Consider the following 16,647-nt stretch of genomic DNA (forward strand, 5'->3'; position numbering starts at 1 on the left):
TGAGATTTTACCATGAGAGAACTCCCCAAGATCACATGGTTGGGAATCTAGAATTTTAGTCCAGCTGGCAGACTCCAGAGCTTGTGTTCTTAACCTTGGTTTCACAGTTTCACCGCTATCTTCACATACCCCCGATACTTTCTACCATTTCTTTCTCAGGGAAGACTCCTGTATTCACAATGAGGATAAATAGTGACACAGACAGATGTGGAGATGTTCCAAATGAGGTAGGAAGGGAGTAGGTTGGGTTTGGAGACTTGGTCCTTCCTTCCACTTAGTTTTGGAGGTACTGGGATTTGAACTCAGGGCCTCACATTGGGTAGGCAGGCACTCTACCAGTTGAGCCCCCACCCTGCCCCCAACCCGTCCTTTCCAGGTAAAGTCTTATGCTAACTTTGCCCCGGCTGTGCTTGGACCTGATGCTCCTGTCCCTGCCTCTGGAATAGCTGCTCAGCATGCACCACCATGCCTCCTGACTCCTCCCCCCACTTTCCGTAACTATTGAGTTCCAGGGGCTGGGGCTCATTTCCTTTCCGGATCATCCATCCATTGGTCTCAGCTTCTTTTCTCTCTAGAAGGTTCATATTATTCAATGCAGTCAATCCTTACTTTCACAGATTCCGCATTTGCTAATTCACCTACTTGGGACGGTTTATCCGTGATTCCACATCAGTTCTCATGGTGCTTTTGAGGTCATTTGAGGACACCATGGAGCAGTGAAAACTGAATACTTGGCACGCACATTCCCAGCTGAGGAACAAGGCATGGCTATGCTGTTTCATACTGTAAACTAGCATTTTCTCCGTGGCCTGTTGGTGCCATATTTTCCCATTTTTGTGCCCAAAGCACTAGGCGCTGGTGGTTCACACCTGTAATCTTAGTTATTTGGGAGGCAAAAATCAGGAGGATAGTGGTTCGAAGCCAGTCCAGGCAAATAGTTTGTAAGACCCTAACTCAAAAACATCCAACACTAAACAGAGCTGGCCTGTTACCGTCACCTATGGAGTCTCTACATTTTAAATCATTTACAGTCTCACTTTCCTTATCACAAGCACTCTGAGTAAGTGAAGGGCACTTTCTCGTTTTCTACTTTGTTGATTGGGAAACTGAGGCATGACATACTCTAGTGATTTGCCCAAGGTTATGTTCTTTTAATTTGTTCCATCTTTGGGGCAAGCCATTTCTATCACACAGAAAAATCTAGTAATTGTTTTTCTTGTGTTTCAGCTTTCAAGCCATTGTCAGGAACAGTTTATGTGGACAGAAAGATTTTCTCCTTATTTTATTCTTTTACCATATGACTATTTCAACATTTTTATTTAACTATGATTTCTCTATGTTTCATTGCTCATGTCAAAGTACTTGATTAAAATACAGAAAGACTACTGTTTCTTTCATGGGGGGTCAAAATGTTTTCTGTGCATTGGAATGAGTCATGGAAAAAGAAGCTTTGTAGTCCTCCTCTTCTGGAAATTTTTTCTAGGGTTATTAATTACTGAAGTCAACAGCCAGGTTTGGTGGTACATGCCTATGATCCCAGCTACTTGGGAGGCCCAGCCAGGAGGAACTTGGTTTGAGCCTGGCTTAGGCAGAAGTTATGAGAACCCCATCTTAAAAACAAGCTGGGTGTAGTAGTACATGACTGTAATCCCAGCTATACAGGAGGCATAGGTAGGAAGATGGAGGCCCAAGGCCAACTTGGGCAGAAAGCATGAGACCCTATCTAAAAAATAACCATAACAAAAGGACTGGGGGTATAGTTCAACTGGTAGAGTGCCTGCCTAGTAAGTGTGAAGCCCTGAGTTCAGTCCCCAGTGTGGCAAAAAAGAACAGAGGGAAAATGAAGAACAGAGAGGAATCTAAAGACTAGCCTTCATGTAAAATTGAAAGTGTACTATTAAAGTTCACCATTTCCACCTGGTGCTAAACACCCAGCCTGGCAGGAAAGTTCCTCCCAGGTAAAAATGTGATCACCATGACAGAATTTTGATAGAGCTGTGATTGGTGTTGGCAGGTTCAATTGGTGATATTTTATGATAAGTTTAATGACACTTATTAAACAGATTCAATGGGAGCCAACCCAGGACAGGACTAGAAGATACAAAAGGAAGCTGAATGTTTTCCAGGCTGGCTAGAGACTGAAGTTCAACTGATGTAAGATGTCACTACCTTTTGTAGTCTAGGTGCCCCCAACACCGTCACTTCTCCTTTGCCTCCCACAAAAGGCTCATTCTCCTGAGGCAAGCTGTCGGGATCAGGGAGAGATTCAGTGATTTCCTCGGAGAGCAGAGGGCTGCCTGGTCTTTGGTCTCCTAGTGAGAGCTCCTGAGTCACAGTTGAATGCTGGGACACAGAAGTGGGGTGCACACCTGTGCTCGCCTCAATGGCATGGGAATTCAGAATGAGGTCAAGGTCAAGTTTCTTGCCAGTTAGGGTTAGTGTGATGGTGGAGGGTGGGTGTGCTTTGCAGAGAGGACAGAGTGGGCATTTTAGGGCTTCTTGCCCAAGTGGAAGAAGTTGTGGAAATATTTTCAAGTAGGAACTGGCTTCTTCATAGAGAAACTAAGTTGGTGAGTTAGCAGGAGTTTTCTTTCTTGGGCTAAAAGTAGTTGTTCTATTCTGTCCTGAAGCGCCTGGCTGTCTTGGTGGAGACAGCGAGCAGAGCCACAGGCCTGGAATATCCCAGGAGGGTAAGAATAGCCACAATAAGAGATGACTCCTGCTGTCTGGCCACTGCAGTTTTCAGGAATGTTTTGCCTCAGAGGCAAGTAGCTTCAGGCCGTCTCCACTCAGAGACAGAAACTCTCGCCTCCTGGTCCTGGGCACAGATCTCTCCTGTCATAGCTGGAAGTCTGTCGCAGTCAAAACACATCTATTGCTCCAAGGATCCTCCACTTCTTTGGAGAACCCAGGCAGTCCGGGTCTGTGGCATTCCAGAAGCATGGAGAACGTGGATTTGATGGGATTCCTCGTCATTACTTTAAACTGCAATGTGACCATCGTGGGTGAGTGCCTGGAAAGCCCCAACTCCTGTTCTGCTATTTTTGTTGCCCTGTTTGAATTAGGTTTTTCTTAAAGGGCTAGGGTGTGTCCTAATGTTCAATCTGGCCCATCCCAAAAATAAAGGCCAGCGTGTCGCTGGAGAAGAGGGTGCTGTGAGTTCCATGCCACTGAAGAAGTCCTGGGTATGAGTGTTCTCTCACAGGGTGTCTTCTTGTGACATTTGAATACTGGATCTGAAGACTGAAGTACTGGGGTGGTTTTGTGTATCCCTTCTCTGGCCACATTACCAGGTAAAAGTTAGTGAGAAAGGCAAAATCCAGATGTCTCGTTCTCATTCAACCTTTTCGTGTTTAATCTTTGAGGCTTCTTTGATAAAGATGAATGATTTCCTTGTGCACGTTTTAAAAGTTGAGTTATTTTAATTTTATTTCTGCAGTGCTGGGGATGGAACCCAGGGTCCCATGCATGCTAGGCAGTGCTGTGCACACTACGCTGTACCGCCTGCCACTGAACGACACCCCAACCCCCTATTTTTTTAACAAAAGAAATAATAAAGATTTCTGAGTTTGACGCTTATGAATCAAATTTTCAGAGGGGCATGTGTGTCATACCAGAAGGGATTAAGGAGAGGATTAATATATGCCTGAGATGAGGTTGATTCTCAACTCATTATTTTGTAGAATTGAACTAAAGCAACCTGGGGTTAACAGGTGGAATTAATGATGTCACTCTTTAAGCTTAACTGCCTTCATTTATGATGGAGTTTCTTCTTTGATGTCAGGCAGTATTTTTCACCATCTCATCAAAAACACAATATTTACATGGTAGCATGGTTGTTTTAAACACGTTCCAAAATAGCAGACCCATGACAAACAAGGCTTGGAGGTTATTTTTATTTTCTGGGTTTGTCGCAGTCATTCATGCTAAATTGAAGAGACAAGCCCTACTAGCTCATAGCAACTGAGATGGGGGAAAGGAATTCTCAATTATTGAAAAAAAATTGAGCATTCTTGAAGACATTCAATTTCACGACCACAGAGCAATATTAAACACAAGCCCTGTAACTGAACTGAGATTTTGTGGGCCATTGTCATAAATGAGGCAGACAGGGAAATTAGCAGCTTGTATTTGCTCTACACAGATCCAGGAATATGCTAAAATCCTTTAAAATGCTTATTTTCCTAAGCAGAGTGAGAGTTTATGTGCATTGATATGCTCAGCCAATTTTTCTTTCTGGATTTTTAGTTCAGAAGATGTAGCCAGAAGTCTGAACTAGTAGAGTCTGATTAAAAATTTTTAAGTATAGAATGCTCTTTAAAAATCTCTTTATCTGGGGCCTAGGTGGGTTTCCTATCCTGTAACTGTAATCCCAGCTAAAGAGGGAGACTTAGGTAGGAGGATGATGGTCCAATGCCTGCCCTAGCAGAGACCCTATCTGAAAAGTAACTAAAGCAAAAAAGAGCTGAGGGCATGGCTCAAGTGGTAGAGCACTAAGGGCAAGACCCTCAGTACTGCCAAAAAGAATTTAGCAAGTGAAGGAAACAGCTGATTCTGTTGCTATGAATAACTCCATGAGGGACTGACTTCTCAGTTCTCCAGTCTCAGGGCCCCAGGAAATAATCAAATAACTGTTGCTTGGGGACAACGCGTGTACACGGAGGTGATGGGGTCATTCCTGCTTGCTCTTTCCCAGGCAAGATCTGGCTCATCTTCACCGTCCTGCTGAGGACGCTGGTGGTCGTCTTGGCAGGGTACCCCATCTACCAGGACGAGCAGGAACGGTTCGTTTGCAATACTCTGCAGCCAGGATGCACTAACGTTTGCTATGACATCTTCTCGCCTGTGTCACACCTGCGCTTCTGGCTGATCCAGAGCGTGTCTGTTCTCCTCCCTTATGCCGTTTTCAGCGTCTATGTCCTCCACAGAGCAGCCCAGCTCGCCCTCCTTGAAGCCTGCGGCTCACACCCAGGCGCCAGAGGCCACCACCCCTCGGAAGGGTCCAGTGGGCCCCGCAGCGCGGGACGCACCCTGAGCGTGCCGGACTTCTCCTTGGCCTACATCGTGCACCTCTTCCTTCGGTCGCTGATGGAGGCAGGGTTCGGGGCCCTGCATTACCTCCTGTTCGGCTTCTCGGTCCCCAAGAGATTCTCTTGCACGCGCTCCCCTTGCTCCAGCGTGGTGGACTGCTACGTGTCGCGGCCCACAGAGAAGTTCATCATGATGCTTTTCATCGGGGCAGCGAGCGCGCTGTCCTTCCTCCTGGGCGCGGCCGACCTGATCGCCAGCGTGCGGAGAAGGACGCGCAGGCGGCCAGGCCCCGCGCAGGGGGCGCCGAGCAGCTCCATCCCGAGCGAGCACGCCACCCGGATGTCTCTTCCCGGCCACGCCGAGGGACCCGGGACCTCTCAGAGCCTGGGGACAAGGCCGGGCCAGAGGGCCGAGGACGGCGGGTGGGAGGGGGTCAGGGTGGCCACTGTCCCTGGTGAGTGGAGTGGAGGACAGGGGACCAACAGCCCCAGTGGTAAGTCCGGTGTGTCAGGGCAGGTGGAGTTTCCAGATGAAGAGGAGAGTGAGGTGATGTCCTCAGCCAGTGACAAGTTGGCCATGGGACCCCGGGGCGGGGTCCATAAAGCAGCCACCCAGGACCCAAGGAGCCACGGGCGGGCTAGGTCAGGAGAGCAGCTCTCAGCCTTTCCGGGCCACCTGGCTGGACACTACTCATCCAGTCAGCTGCAGTCCCCTGGCCGGCTGGCCATCTCGGGCAGCGCCCCCCACCTGAGAACCAAGAAGTCAGAGTGGGTGTGAGAGCGCCATTGCCGTGCAAGTGGTTATGCCCACCAAGATGCACACTCGCCTGGGCAGGAGCAAAATATGTCACCTAAGCAAGTCCTTGACTCATAAGCAAGTCCTAAGCACATTAACAGGCTGACAGGGGAGCCCGCACAAGGACAGATGAACTTCCTGGCAGACTGACACCAGTTTAATTTTCCTGACACTTTCTGTGGAAAGCAGTACATTGACATTCAAACGTCCACACCATGCTAAGATCCTTAATTAGAAGCATCAGATTGCTGATTATGATGGGATGGTCTTATTTATATGCTCACTGGTTCTGGTATCTTATGGGATGTGCTTACTGTAAAGCATGTTCTCTTACACGAATAGGACTTGTTAATGTTTGGATGTTTGCTGGTGAATCATTATGGGATGTGTTTTTCTTCTTGGATGAAAGAGACGTTGTCATGCGTGTCACCAATAGAGGCACAGCAGTTTAACTTCTTTAATAAAATGAATGCTGATTGCATTGCACTAGTGTACTTCCTACTTCACTGTGTTAAGTACAAAAAATGTGGCTCAGAAACAGTCACTCAAATGGGGCGATGGTGGCATATTCTACTGTTATTGCATGGGGGTGTAAGGTATATGGGATGTGGCTGAGCCCAGGGCTTGCTCAGGTGTCCCTTGTGTGTTTGCTGAGGGGCTGTCCTTACCCTTTAGGGTGAGTAATTTTCTGTTGATGAGTGACCATAGATTCGACACAAATTTTCAGCTCAGGTTTTCTGTGTCCTTTAGAGAGCATAAAATTATAATGTCTTGAGAGCCTTCATGTTTCAGTGTCGTAGATGAAAAAAACTGCATCTTGTGGCAGGCAGAGTCTCTCTCTTTTTTCGCTCTCTCTTCCCTATCTCCCTTCCCTCTCCCTCACTCTGTGCTTTATGTGTGTATAGTAGATACAGACAGCTACCCTGGGTCCTGGGGTCGCCTTCGTAGAAGTGTCTGCATTTCTTGGTGTCACTCTGGTTTTAATGGAGGTGTTGAACCAGTACGGTATGGCTGTGTTAGAGCTTCAGTGTCCCCTTATATTGGCAGATGGAGGACACACCTGCTATGGGACAGGATATCACCATGATCAAGAGAAGAGAAACAGCCATCTGGTGTAGTTTTAGGACTGAGCAATGTCCTTTGGTCCCCAAACATGGAAAAGTAATCTCTCTTCACATTTACAAACAATAAAAATGATCCAATGTACTGTGGCAACAATGGACACTTCACTGTTCTAAAGAAGACCTTGGCAATGAAATGTCTGTGAGGATGGAGGATAACAACCTATGAGATATGTCTACAAGATGCCAAAGCAACTGGTTAAAACTTAAAAAAAACTCTCCCCAGTCAGTTTTGGCACAAAGCAATCTGAATGAATGTATTTTTACGTATTATCTCTCTCCCTCCCTTCCTTCTGCCTGACTTCGATGACTTAAGCCATTTAAAGTTCTGATCTATGCCCCACACCTCTTTCTTTAGCATTTAGACGCATGTCTGGCACAGTGGCTACTCAAAAAATGTGACTTTTGAGTTTGATATTCCTGAAGATCTTAGGGAAAAATCTTGCTGGTGTCTCTTGCAGTGTGTAATTCTGGTGGACTTTCGAAGGTTGGGTACAGTCTTACAGGTAGAGGAATTCTTTAGGGCTGCAATACCATTTTAAAAAACAACCCCACAGGACCTTCAAACACCTTGATATGAGCCTTGATAATGTCAAGTGATGAAAGGAAATCAAATCAACACATACTGGTGCCATGTGCCTAGCAGGGGGCTGGGGTAATGGCTGGGAAGGGAAGGTGGCTAGGCAGAGCTCAGGTTCCCTCAAGGCCATAGCCCTAGGAGGACTGGGAGAACATGACTGTGTTCCTTCTATCACTGGAGTCTGTGTTCAAGTTTGTAATTACGAACAAGTGTGATTTTATGTTGGCGGCACTGGGAGGGGCTGCTTCGGCCTCTCTACCGATGTCCAAAATCCTACCATGAGTTTTGTTCCGTAAAAAAAGCTGTATATGAGTGCCAAGAGAAAGGGGAGAGGTACTGGGCCAAGGTGGGGAAATCTAGGCTCTTATCCCATTGGTTACTTGGCAGGTCACTTTACTCCTCTGGGCCTCAATTTCCTCCTTTGAGCAACGAGGGATCTGGACTAGATGATTCCTTAATGCTCTGCAAGATCAAGACTCTGTCGATGAAATGTGTGGCTGTCAGCTGTTTTAGCATTAATAAGGATTGATTTCATAGCCTTCCCATTTTGCTGATTACCCAAGCAAGGTTTTCATAAGATGAAATGGTAAAAATAGGAGAGGCCTGTATCACACCTCATTTTCTGTTGCTAAACAAAATACCCGAGGCTGCATAAATTATAAAGAAATGTGTTTCTTATGGTTCTGGAGGCTGGGAAGTCTAAGGTTGAGTGGACATATCCAGCAAGGGCTCCCTTGCTGTATCATACCACGGCAGAGGATATCACATGGGAAGAGGGTGAGCTAGCTCAGGTCTCTCTTCCTCTTCTTACAAAGCCACTAATGCCATTGTGGGATCCTCACCCTTGGGTGACATCACCAAGTCTTAAGTACCTCTCAAAGGCACCATTAACATAACATTAACCACAAATTTGGGAAGTAAGTTTTCAGCACATAAACTTTGGGGGAACATATTCCAACCACAACAACCTGCATGTCCTTTGAAGAGCTACAATAAAAGAGAGATGACACATCATGGAAAAAGGGGTACATGATCTGAGGATGACTCCTTGTCTTCACTCCCTCCTGCATAATGGCTTAGGGGTGGGTGGACAGACATGGCAGACTTTTGAGTGGTGCCATTCTGTGAGGAGCAAGACTGCAGCAGAGGTGCTGAGCATTCTGGAATTTGATTGGCCATGTTAGTGTGACTTTGAATGCCACTTCTGCTGTCACCCAAGACACTGCAAATCTCCCTGGTTTTGTAACATATGTTGGTTTTTCAGGCCTTAAAGATCTTTTCTAATCATATAAGGGGGAGAAAGAAAAAAATCTTGGATTAGATTCAAAGAATTTTAATAGTAGAAAATTATGTGGCTACCATTTTCCTTTTCAAGATTTCAACCTGTTTCTCTGCATCTTTGTCACGTTGGATGAATGCAAGATGGTTTACTGATTTGCATTCCTCCCACAGTCAGTGTGCATGGTAAGGCCATTGTAGCTGCTATAACAGGAAAACCCCAACTTAAGCAATTTAGCACAGACATTTTGTAAAGTACAAAGTGGGTGTTTGTGACTGACTGGCAGATCTGCTCTAGGTGGTGACTCAGGGTTCCATCCATGTGGCAGCTCCAACATCTTCTGTCCACAATGCCGTGATTGCTGTGGAAGGGACCAGAGAGACCTGTAGCCCTGGCCTGGAGAGGGCACCCACGTGTCTGATCATGTTCTCTGACCAGAGCTTGAAAGAGACATTATGAGGATCCGTGGGATTGTGCTTGTAAAGCAGTTTGTGCTTAGCCAGCAAAGGTATTGTTCACAGATTTAATTGATCTCTCTCTTAGATATTGCAGTCTGCTGCGAGAACCCACTTTGATTTTTCTGGGTGTAAACTTAGTTTCAGGTGAGAAAGGATGAGGAGGATGATGCTCCAAAGAGTAGAGTGCTCGTGTATCTGTCTCAGAGCAGACTGCCCAGGATCTGCTAGTAACCCCTCCCCCCAATTCCTTCATTCCAACTCCAGAGACCAGGTAAATCCTGCCAGCTGTGTTGTGCTTGTGCTGAGGGGTAAATGCTGCCTAGAAAGGAAATGGATGCCTTTCCCTCCATTTGAAGTGTGTGTTGTGTGCGTGCATATGCCAGTGTGTGTGTGTTGTGTGTGTGTGTATGTGTGTTGTGTGTGTCTGTAGGTTTCCTGTCTCTTGACAATTACTGAGCAAATCCCTTCCTTGGGGGCGGGGGTGGACTTTCAACTTGAGTTGCATCTCTGTACTTGACTGGAGAAAGATAGGTGAGTGGCAGAAAGTAGAGCCAAAAGAACTCTAGGATTACATTGTCTTTTAGGCTGAACCAAGATGAGATGCACTTCATGGAGATTCAGGAAATGAAAGTCAGCTGGAAACCAGGGGTTAGCTCCGTGGTAGAGCCCTTGCCTAGCATACGCATCAACAGTAGCAGCTAGATTTGAGTAGAAAGGATTTCCTCCCTCCCCAGGTGGCAGGAACAGAGAAGTTCACAGTCCTGCCTTGCAGGACTCTGGTTGACCATTGACTTTGACCATCTTTTATTTTATTTTTCTAATTAGAATTTTTTATTAGGATACATTCAATGTATGGGGTGTTCATAGTGACAATTCCCAATAGGCTTATACTGTATATTGGTTAGATCACCCCTGACTTTGGCCATCTTAAGGCTGCACAGTTCCCTGTACCTCACCCATGTATCCCTGGGGTGGTTTCACTCCCTTCAAGCAGGTGCTTCTTGTTCTTTACTCAGGTCCCATATGTGTTTTATCAGTAGGTTGAGTAATAAGATTTAAAAATCTGTGGTGCTAAATTGATAAACAAGTATTTATTTGCTCTGCACCTGAATTTAATCTTTTGCTTCTTTTCATTCTATGAAGATTTAACAAAAAAAATCAGCTTATCGCCTGAGCAGCCAGAAAACTGAGGTGGGGAGTGCTCCAGCAGAAGGCCTCTGCCCAGTCACTCAAGTCCTTCAACTCTTGAAAATCTGCCTCTTGTCAGTGCTCAATAGGGCACATGATACCTGTGAGCCTCATGGGCTGATGGAGAAATCCAGGCGGCAGACAGGGAAGAACTTGCTTTAGACATAGTCATGTGCCACCAAAAGGTGGTCTTGGGCTGTGAAAACATAGATGTTTGACATATCTCTGTCAACAGGTCTCTTCCCAATTGGTGACAATATATTTGCTTGAGGAGGTAGATGTCCACAACTTAGAAATGCTTGTAGCTTTCTTCCCATATCTAATCTCACCAGCAGAGGCCTCTCTTGGACCATATTTGAGATGCAGTATTTATAAGCACCAAAATAAAATGCTAATATATATTTGTACTATCTTCTCTTGACCACATTCATGCATGATTTTTTTTTGCGGGGGGAAGTACTGGGAATTGAACTCAGGGCCTCATGCTTGCTAGGAAAGCACACCACCATTCGATCCACACCCCCAGCCCTTTTGCTTTCAGTTTGTTTTTCAGATAGGGTCTCATTCTTCTGCTAGTGCCAGCCTCAGACCAAGATTCTTCTCCTACCTCCCCGTCCCAGGTAGGTGGTATGTGGCCACTGTGTCCTGGCTGTATCATTGCTCATTCTTTTCACTTTCTTTCTGGCCTTAGCCCATCTTGGAATTCTATTACATTACTTTGGATAACAAGGAAGTTGAGAAATTAGAAGATAATGCAAAATTGTGAACCATCTGATCCCATGGGAATGAGATGGTTGAACAAGGCAGGGACTTGTCCTCTTGAAGATAAGATGCAGCCCCTTATTTCTGATTAACTTTCCTTACTTTTGCCCACAACCATCTTATTGTCCTTTTCCCTATCTTTTCATATGCTCAGGCTGCAAACTGCAAAGGGTTGGCTTGAGATGTGGATCTATAATAAGAAATGACAATAGTGGAACTAGGTAGCTAGTGCCCTACGGTGTGACAGCTTGTGTGGCTGTCCAGTGTGTGTGCCAACAGAACACAAATATTCTCTCCTCCTTACCTAAGAGCCCTCCTTCCAGCTGTTTACTAAGCAGCCATAGGAACTCCCTTGTGGCTGTAACCTGTCAAATAAGGGATCTGAAAAAGTACGTAAGGTTTTTCCCTCTTAGTTTATGAAGTGTTATTTTACATTGAAGAATTCTTTCGCATTTTCTTATGCTTTAGAAAGTTACAGTGCTTTTGATCTTAGAAATGCTTATTTGAGAAGCAATTAAATGTCTATTAACCGGTCTTCCTCACCTGGGATATTTGATTTGAAAAGAGCCCCAGGCTTTATTAAAGTTTACTCTAAGCATATCTCATGCCATTTCCTTCAGAAATGAAGGTCGTTGTGGGAACGACCATAAGAAGAAAATTAGAAAGTCTTGTGCTGACACAAGTTCATCAAATTTTGTTGTGTGTCCAAGGTGGATCTTCAGGGGGAAGACAAAGATTAAGACTTGCAGTCAAAGGACAGAGATATTGCCATTCTCTCGGTAGTTGAGGACCCTGAGAACTTTAGCTTTTCTTTGCATATCTTTATTTCCTCATCTATAAAAAGTGTCATCCTCTTCCTAGAAATATAATATGATATTTATTGTCAAGGTGTGGATTAAGGGGATTTACCCCTTTGGAAGTAAGAGAAATGTGAATTTTAAAGATTACTCACTCTATTTGTGTATTTATTGAGTATCTTTTATATGTCTGGAGCTTGTGCAAGGCCTGGGATGGTTCATAGAAGAACAATAAACAAGACCGTCTTTCATTTCGGGATTCCTTTCAACAAGGAAATTGGGGACTAAATGAAGACAGCATATAATAAATAATTAAATTTCATGCTTCAGGCTTTGCATATTTTAGACTTGTGAAGTTTCTATTTTCTATAAGTGAGCAGCAAACTTCTTGCATAAAGTCAAGGAATTGGGCTGTCTCCATTGTTCATTTGGAGAGTGGGAGGAGGCTGGTCTTAGCCTGCTTCATCCTCCTGGGACACTTGGCTCCCTCTGGGTTCCCTCTCTCAGGCTCTTGCTCCCTCATCGCCCTGTATAACCATGGTCCCTGCTATGGGTTGGCTGAATGTCCCACAAAGGTGTGTACATAAATGTTTGGTACCCAGGGTAGTGGTGTTGGAAAGTGCTGAGGGGACCTTATGGGGGATTCTTTGATCATTGGGAACATCCCATCATAAGGGATTGAGAAACCTCACTCTGCTTCCTGGCTTTACATATGAGTGTCCCCTCTAACATTTGCTCCCACTGTTGCAATCTAAGGTCCTCATTACAGGCCCCAAGCAATGGAGCTGCTTGATCTTGGACTTGAAACTTCAGAACCAAAATAAACCTCTCTTTACCTCATAAGTAGACTGCATCAGGTAGAAGATGACTAATACAGCCCCTAACTCTACCGTGTCTCTTAGGTGGTCTCCTGAACTCATTCCCCCAAATACCAACAATTGGCAGCATAGAGTCTACCAAGCAACTTGGTAACTTAGCACTGTTCAGTTCATTTCATACGTAAGAAAGGTTTGGGAAGGTGATGTGACTGATTTAAAATAGTATGGTCAATTGGTTACCAGCCTTTTCCTTCCTGCTGGTTTTGGTTTCCTCTTCCTCCCTCCCTCCCTCCTTCCTTCCCTCCTTCCCTCCCTCTTTCTTTCTTTTCTCTCTTTCCTTTCTTTCTTTCCTTCCTTCCTTCCTTCTTTCCTTCCTTCCTTCCTTTCTTCCTTCTTTCCTCCTCCTCTTCTTTAGGGTACTGGGGTTTGAACTGAGGGCCTCATGCTTACTAGGCTGGCACTCTACTTGAGCCATGCCCCCAGTGTTGTGCTAACTTGTAAAGGAACTTGATCAGTTAGGAATGTTAAGCACCTTCTGTATTGTGAATGTTTAAAATGTTCACCTACCCCCCCCAAGCTTGGGGAAATTCCCTTTCCAGAAGAAATTTTAGTTGAGGTTAAACTCAAAACCCCAATGCTACCTTTTCTGCCCATGACTCCCAACTGCTCTGGTTGAAAGATCTTGCCTTGTTGCCTGGCTCCTCTGCCTGATCTACTTTATACCAACTTTGGACGAGGGGTGCTGAGAAGGAGGTGTCTGGGGAGACAGATGTTCAGGGGTTGGAAGTCATATGACCTTGTTATTGGTTGGGTTTGGGGATGAGATAGAGGGAAGAGGACCTGGCTGGTTTGCTTGGTCACATTCGCTCAATGGGAACCCTGGTGAATACCATGGTTCCTGACTTAGACAGAGGTTGAGTTGTGTTTGGGGCATTTAGCAGGCTCCAGTATAATGCTGGACTTTCTGGATCCCAGCTTGGAGATGAGCCTGGCCACGGATAGATTTGGGGATCATGGATACAGAGCTGCCATGGGGTATCCTTGGGTGTTCAAACCCTCAGAGCCTACCCTTCTTCAAGCAATCTCACACCTTGGTGACCTTAAGGGACAGGAAAAGCAGATAGTATGGCAAGGCTATTGGGATCTCTACAATCACTCTTAAGAAGTGAAAACTAGCTAGGTGCTGGTGGCTCACTCCTGTAGTCCTAGCTACTCAGGAGACAGCTGTCAGGAGGATTGAAGTGTGAAGCCAGCCCAGGTAAATAGTTTGTGAGACCCTATCTTGAAAAAAACTCATCACAAGGAAAGGGCTGGTGGAGTGGCTCAAGGTGTAGGCCCTGAGTTCAAACCCCAGTACTGCAAAAAAAAAAAAAAAAAAACAAAAAGTGAAAACTGTTTTCCAGTTAAGAACTGGACCTTATGACAAAGTAGCCTGATTTGATTTACCCTGCGTAGCAAGTGGCTTGATGAGTTAAACCACAGATCTGCAGTGTTCTGGAGTTCTCCAATGCCTGAGCTTATGTATGGATACAAGACCACACCCTTCTGTCCTGTGCTCATTCTCCTACCCTATCCAGGTTTCTAACCCGAGCCTCTGAGAGGTGATGGTCTGGACCTGCCTGAGGTGCGCCTGCAGTGCTGCCTACACCACCTGGGTTGATGGAGTGAGCAGAGTTTTGTTCACCAGCCTCAGCTTTGTAGTCACCAGTTGGTGTTAACCTGACTTTGCTTTCCATTGTTTTCTGTTCTTAAACTGTTTCTATTTTTCCCTGTTATTGCCAGATTGCATTTTCTCAGATTAAATTTACTTTTGTTTGGAAATATAGTTTAAATATTAGCATGATAATAATTTATTGCTCCAGACATGAATGGACAAGATGTCTCAAGGATAGTGCATTGGAGGGCTGGGAAGAGAAGGATTTTGGGAGTGGTTGGAAGGGGCTGCCTGCCTGGTGACTGACCTTTATGGAGAAAATAGCTAAGAACTCAAATAAGTGCATTATAAATTTATGTCTTCTTCACTCTGTCCTCTCAGCTCCATGTTTTCCTGGTTACTTTCCTATCACTTTCCTATGCCCCCCACCAGTCATCTTAAATCTTTTCATTGTCCTCATACCTTACTGCACAACCTTGCTTCTTCCCATATAGAGAAGCTATTCAGCAGGGACTTCTGAGTGACTCTCCACTTCTCACCCTGTCCCCGACTTTCTCTTTATATTATTGTATAATTTTTATTGTAGCATCTCAGGAGATGCTACACTTAGTGAGGACTTCTGTGTACCAGGCAGTGTTTTGTGCCTCATCTGGATTTCTAACTCAATCTAATGCCCATGACATTAGTATCATATTGGTGCTCAATGAACAGAAAAAGGAACTGTAGTTAGAAAAGTATCTATGAATTCCAAGGTCCCTAATATGTGTGATGGGTCTGGGAATAGATAGGTGCTCACTATAGAACTCTTAACAGAGGTCTTAACACAGAATTCATAGTCATGTAGGGGAAACTTAAAGTGTGGGGGGCAGGGCAGCACACAGGGGAGGTTTAAGGGCATACGACAGGGAGGGAGTCAATAACAGAGTAGTTATTAGAGCTAGCAGAGAGTGAAACAGTGACCACAGGTGGGGGATTGATTTTGAGCAGAAGGGAGACGTCTTTGGAGATCAGAGGAGAGAGAGCAACGTGGTGGGGGTGCAGATGCAGATGTCCACAGGAGGATGAAGCAGTGTCTGCAGATCAAGTGTGTGATCTCTAGGATGGCGGTTTAAAGAAAGGATTTAATTCTGGATTAGCAGCTAGAAGAAATGGAGTGGGGCAGGGTGGTGGGGAGGAGTTGACTCCAGACACACAAAAGGGAACACTTGGTGCTGCTTGGTTAAAGGAAGAGCACATTTACTGAATGCCTGCTGCATGCCAAGAGCATGGATCACATCATTTGATCCTCTCAGTAGCTCCATGACTACTATTTTACAGATAAGGAAACTGAGGCTGACTAGTAACTTTTTCATAGCCACACAGTGGAAAAAATTGGGGTTAGGAATTTAGACCCAATTCCAAAAACTCATGATCCTTCTTCACACCCCACTAATTCTTGCAACTTTTGGCTCACAGCAGGAAAATTGTCCATCCCATACTGCAATCAACTCTTGGCTTGCTATAGGCTTTGTAATCATTCCTTTTCTGGTCTAGGAACTCAGAGGGATGCTTATGGTCACAGAGGAACTCTCTTTGCCAATTGCTGATTTTTTAATCAGAAGAGGATTTCCAAGCTGCTTGATTAACTCATTCTGCATGTCCCTCTTTCTGGTGTGTGTAGGAGTTTGTTTGTAGTTGGCCCTTTTATCAGATACTCGGGTGTACAGAATTGATCTGCTCTGGGTAGATGTAACTTCAGCCATGTCTTTTTCACACAGCTTTAAAATATAAATGTAATCCCTAATCTAACAACTCATTAAGGTAGAGGTGTGAAGTATGTTTCTATAATTCTTGGAATTTTTTTTTAGGTAAGTAGAGCCCATAGTTGATATGTGAAATTGCCTATCAAGGACAGTTGTTGAAATAAATCTTCAAGCTTGGCGGCTTTTTAAAAATCCAAATGCAGTGGGAAGAAAGGCAAAACCAGTCACCTGTACCATGTTGAGCATGGCAGATTAGAGAGGTGATTATGGTAAGAGGAGGAGGGGGAGATGAAATGGGGAGGGCCTTGAACTCCTTGGATGGAGGGGAAAAGTAGTTGGCATACAAAGAGGGTAAGAGGGAGAAAAGGATAAGGCCCCAGGGTCATGAAGACTTACTGTGTGTCAGAGATACTGAGAAATGG

At 45.1% G+C, this 16,647-nt stretch overlaps 2 protein-coding genes across 14 annotated transcripts in view; both read left to right on the plus strand.

The window, feature by feature from the left end:
* LOC109700328 (cyclin-Y) overlaps positions 1-16,647 on the plus strand; it is a 666,198-nt gene that overhangs the window by 267,022 nt on the left and 382,529 nt on the right. The window lies entirely within an intron of this gene.
* Positions 2,420-6,256, plus strand: Gjd4 (gap junction protein delta 4). The gene is made up of 2 exons (XM_074055423.1): positions 2,420-3,005; positions 4,697-6,256. The coding sequence occupies exons 1-2, from the start codon at positions 2,942-2,944 to the stop codon at positions 5,806-5,808; spliced, it is 1,176 nt and encodes a 391-aa protein (XP_073911524.1). The 5' UTR covers positions 2,420-2,941; the 3' UTR covers positions 5,809-6,256.

This window comes from Castor canadensis, chromosome 15 (assembly GCF_047511655.1).
Source record: "Castor canadensis chromosome 15, mCasCan1.hap1v2, whole genome shotgun sequence".
In the NCBI taxonomy this organism is placed as follows: domain Eukaryota; kingdom Metazoa; phylum Chordata; class Mammalia; order Rodentia; family Castoridae; genus Castor; species Castor canadensis.

Bases quoted from the DNA above. Each gene is read 5' to 3' on its own strand.
- Gjd4 (XM_074055423.1), top strand. From the start codon at position 2,942: ATGGAGAACGTGGATTTGATGGGATTCCTCGTCATTACTTTAAACTGC. The intron at 3,006-4,696 runs GTGAGTGCCTGG...GCTCTTTCCCAG, and splicing joins CTGCAATGTGACCATCGTGG to GCAAGATCTGGCTCATCTTC.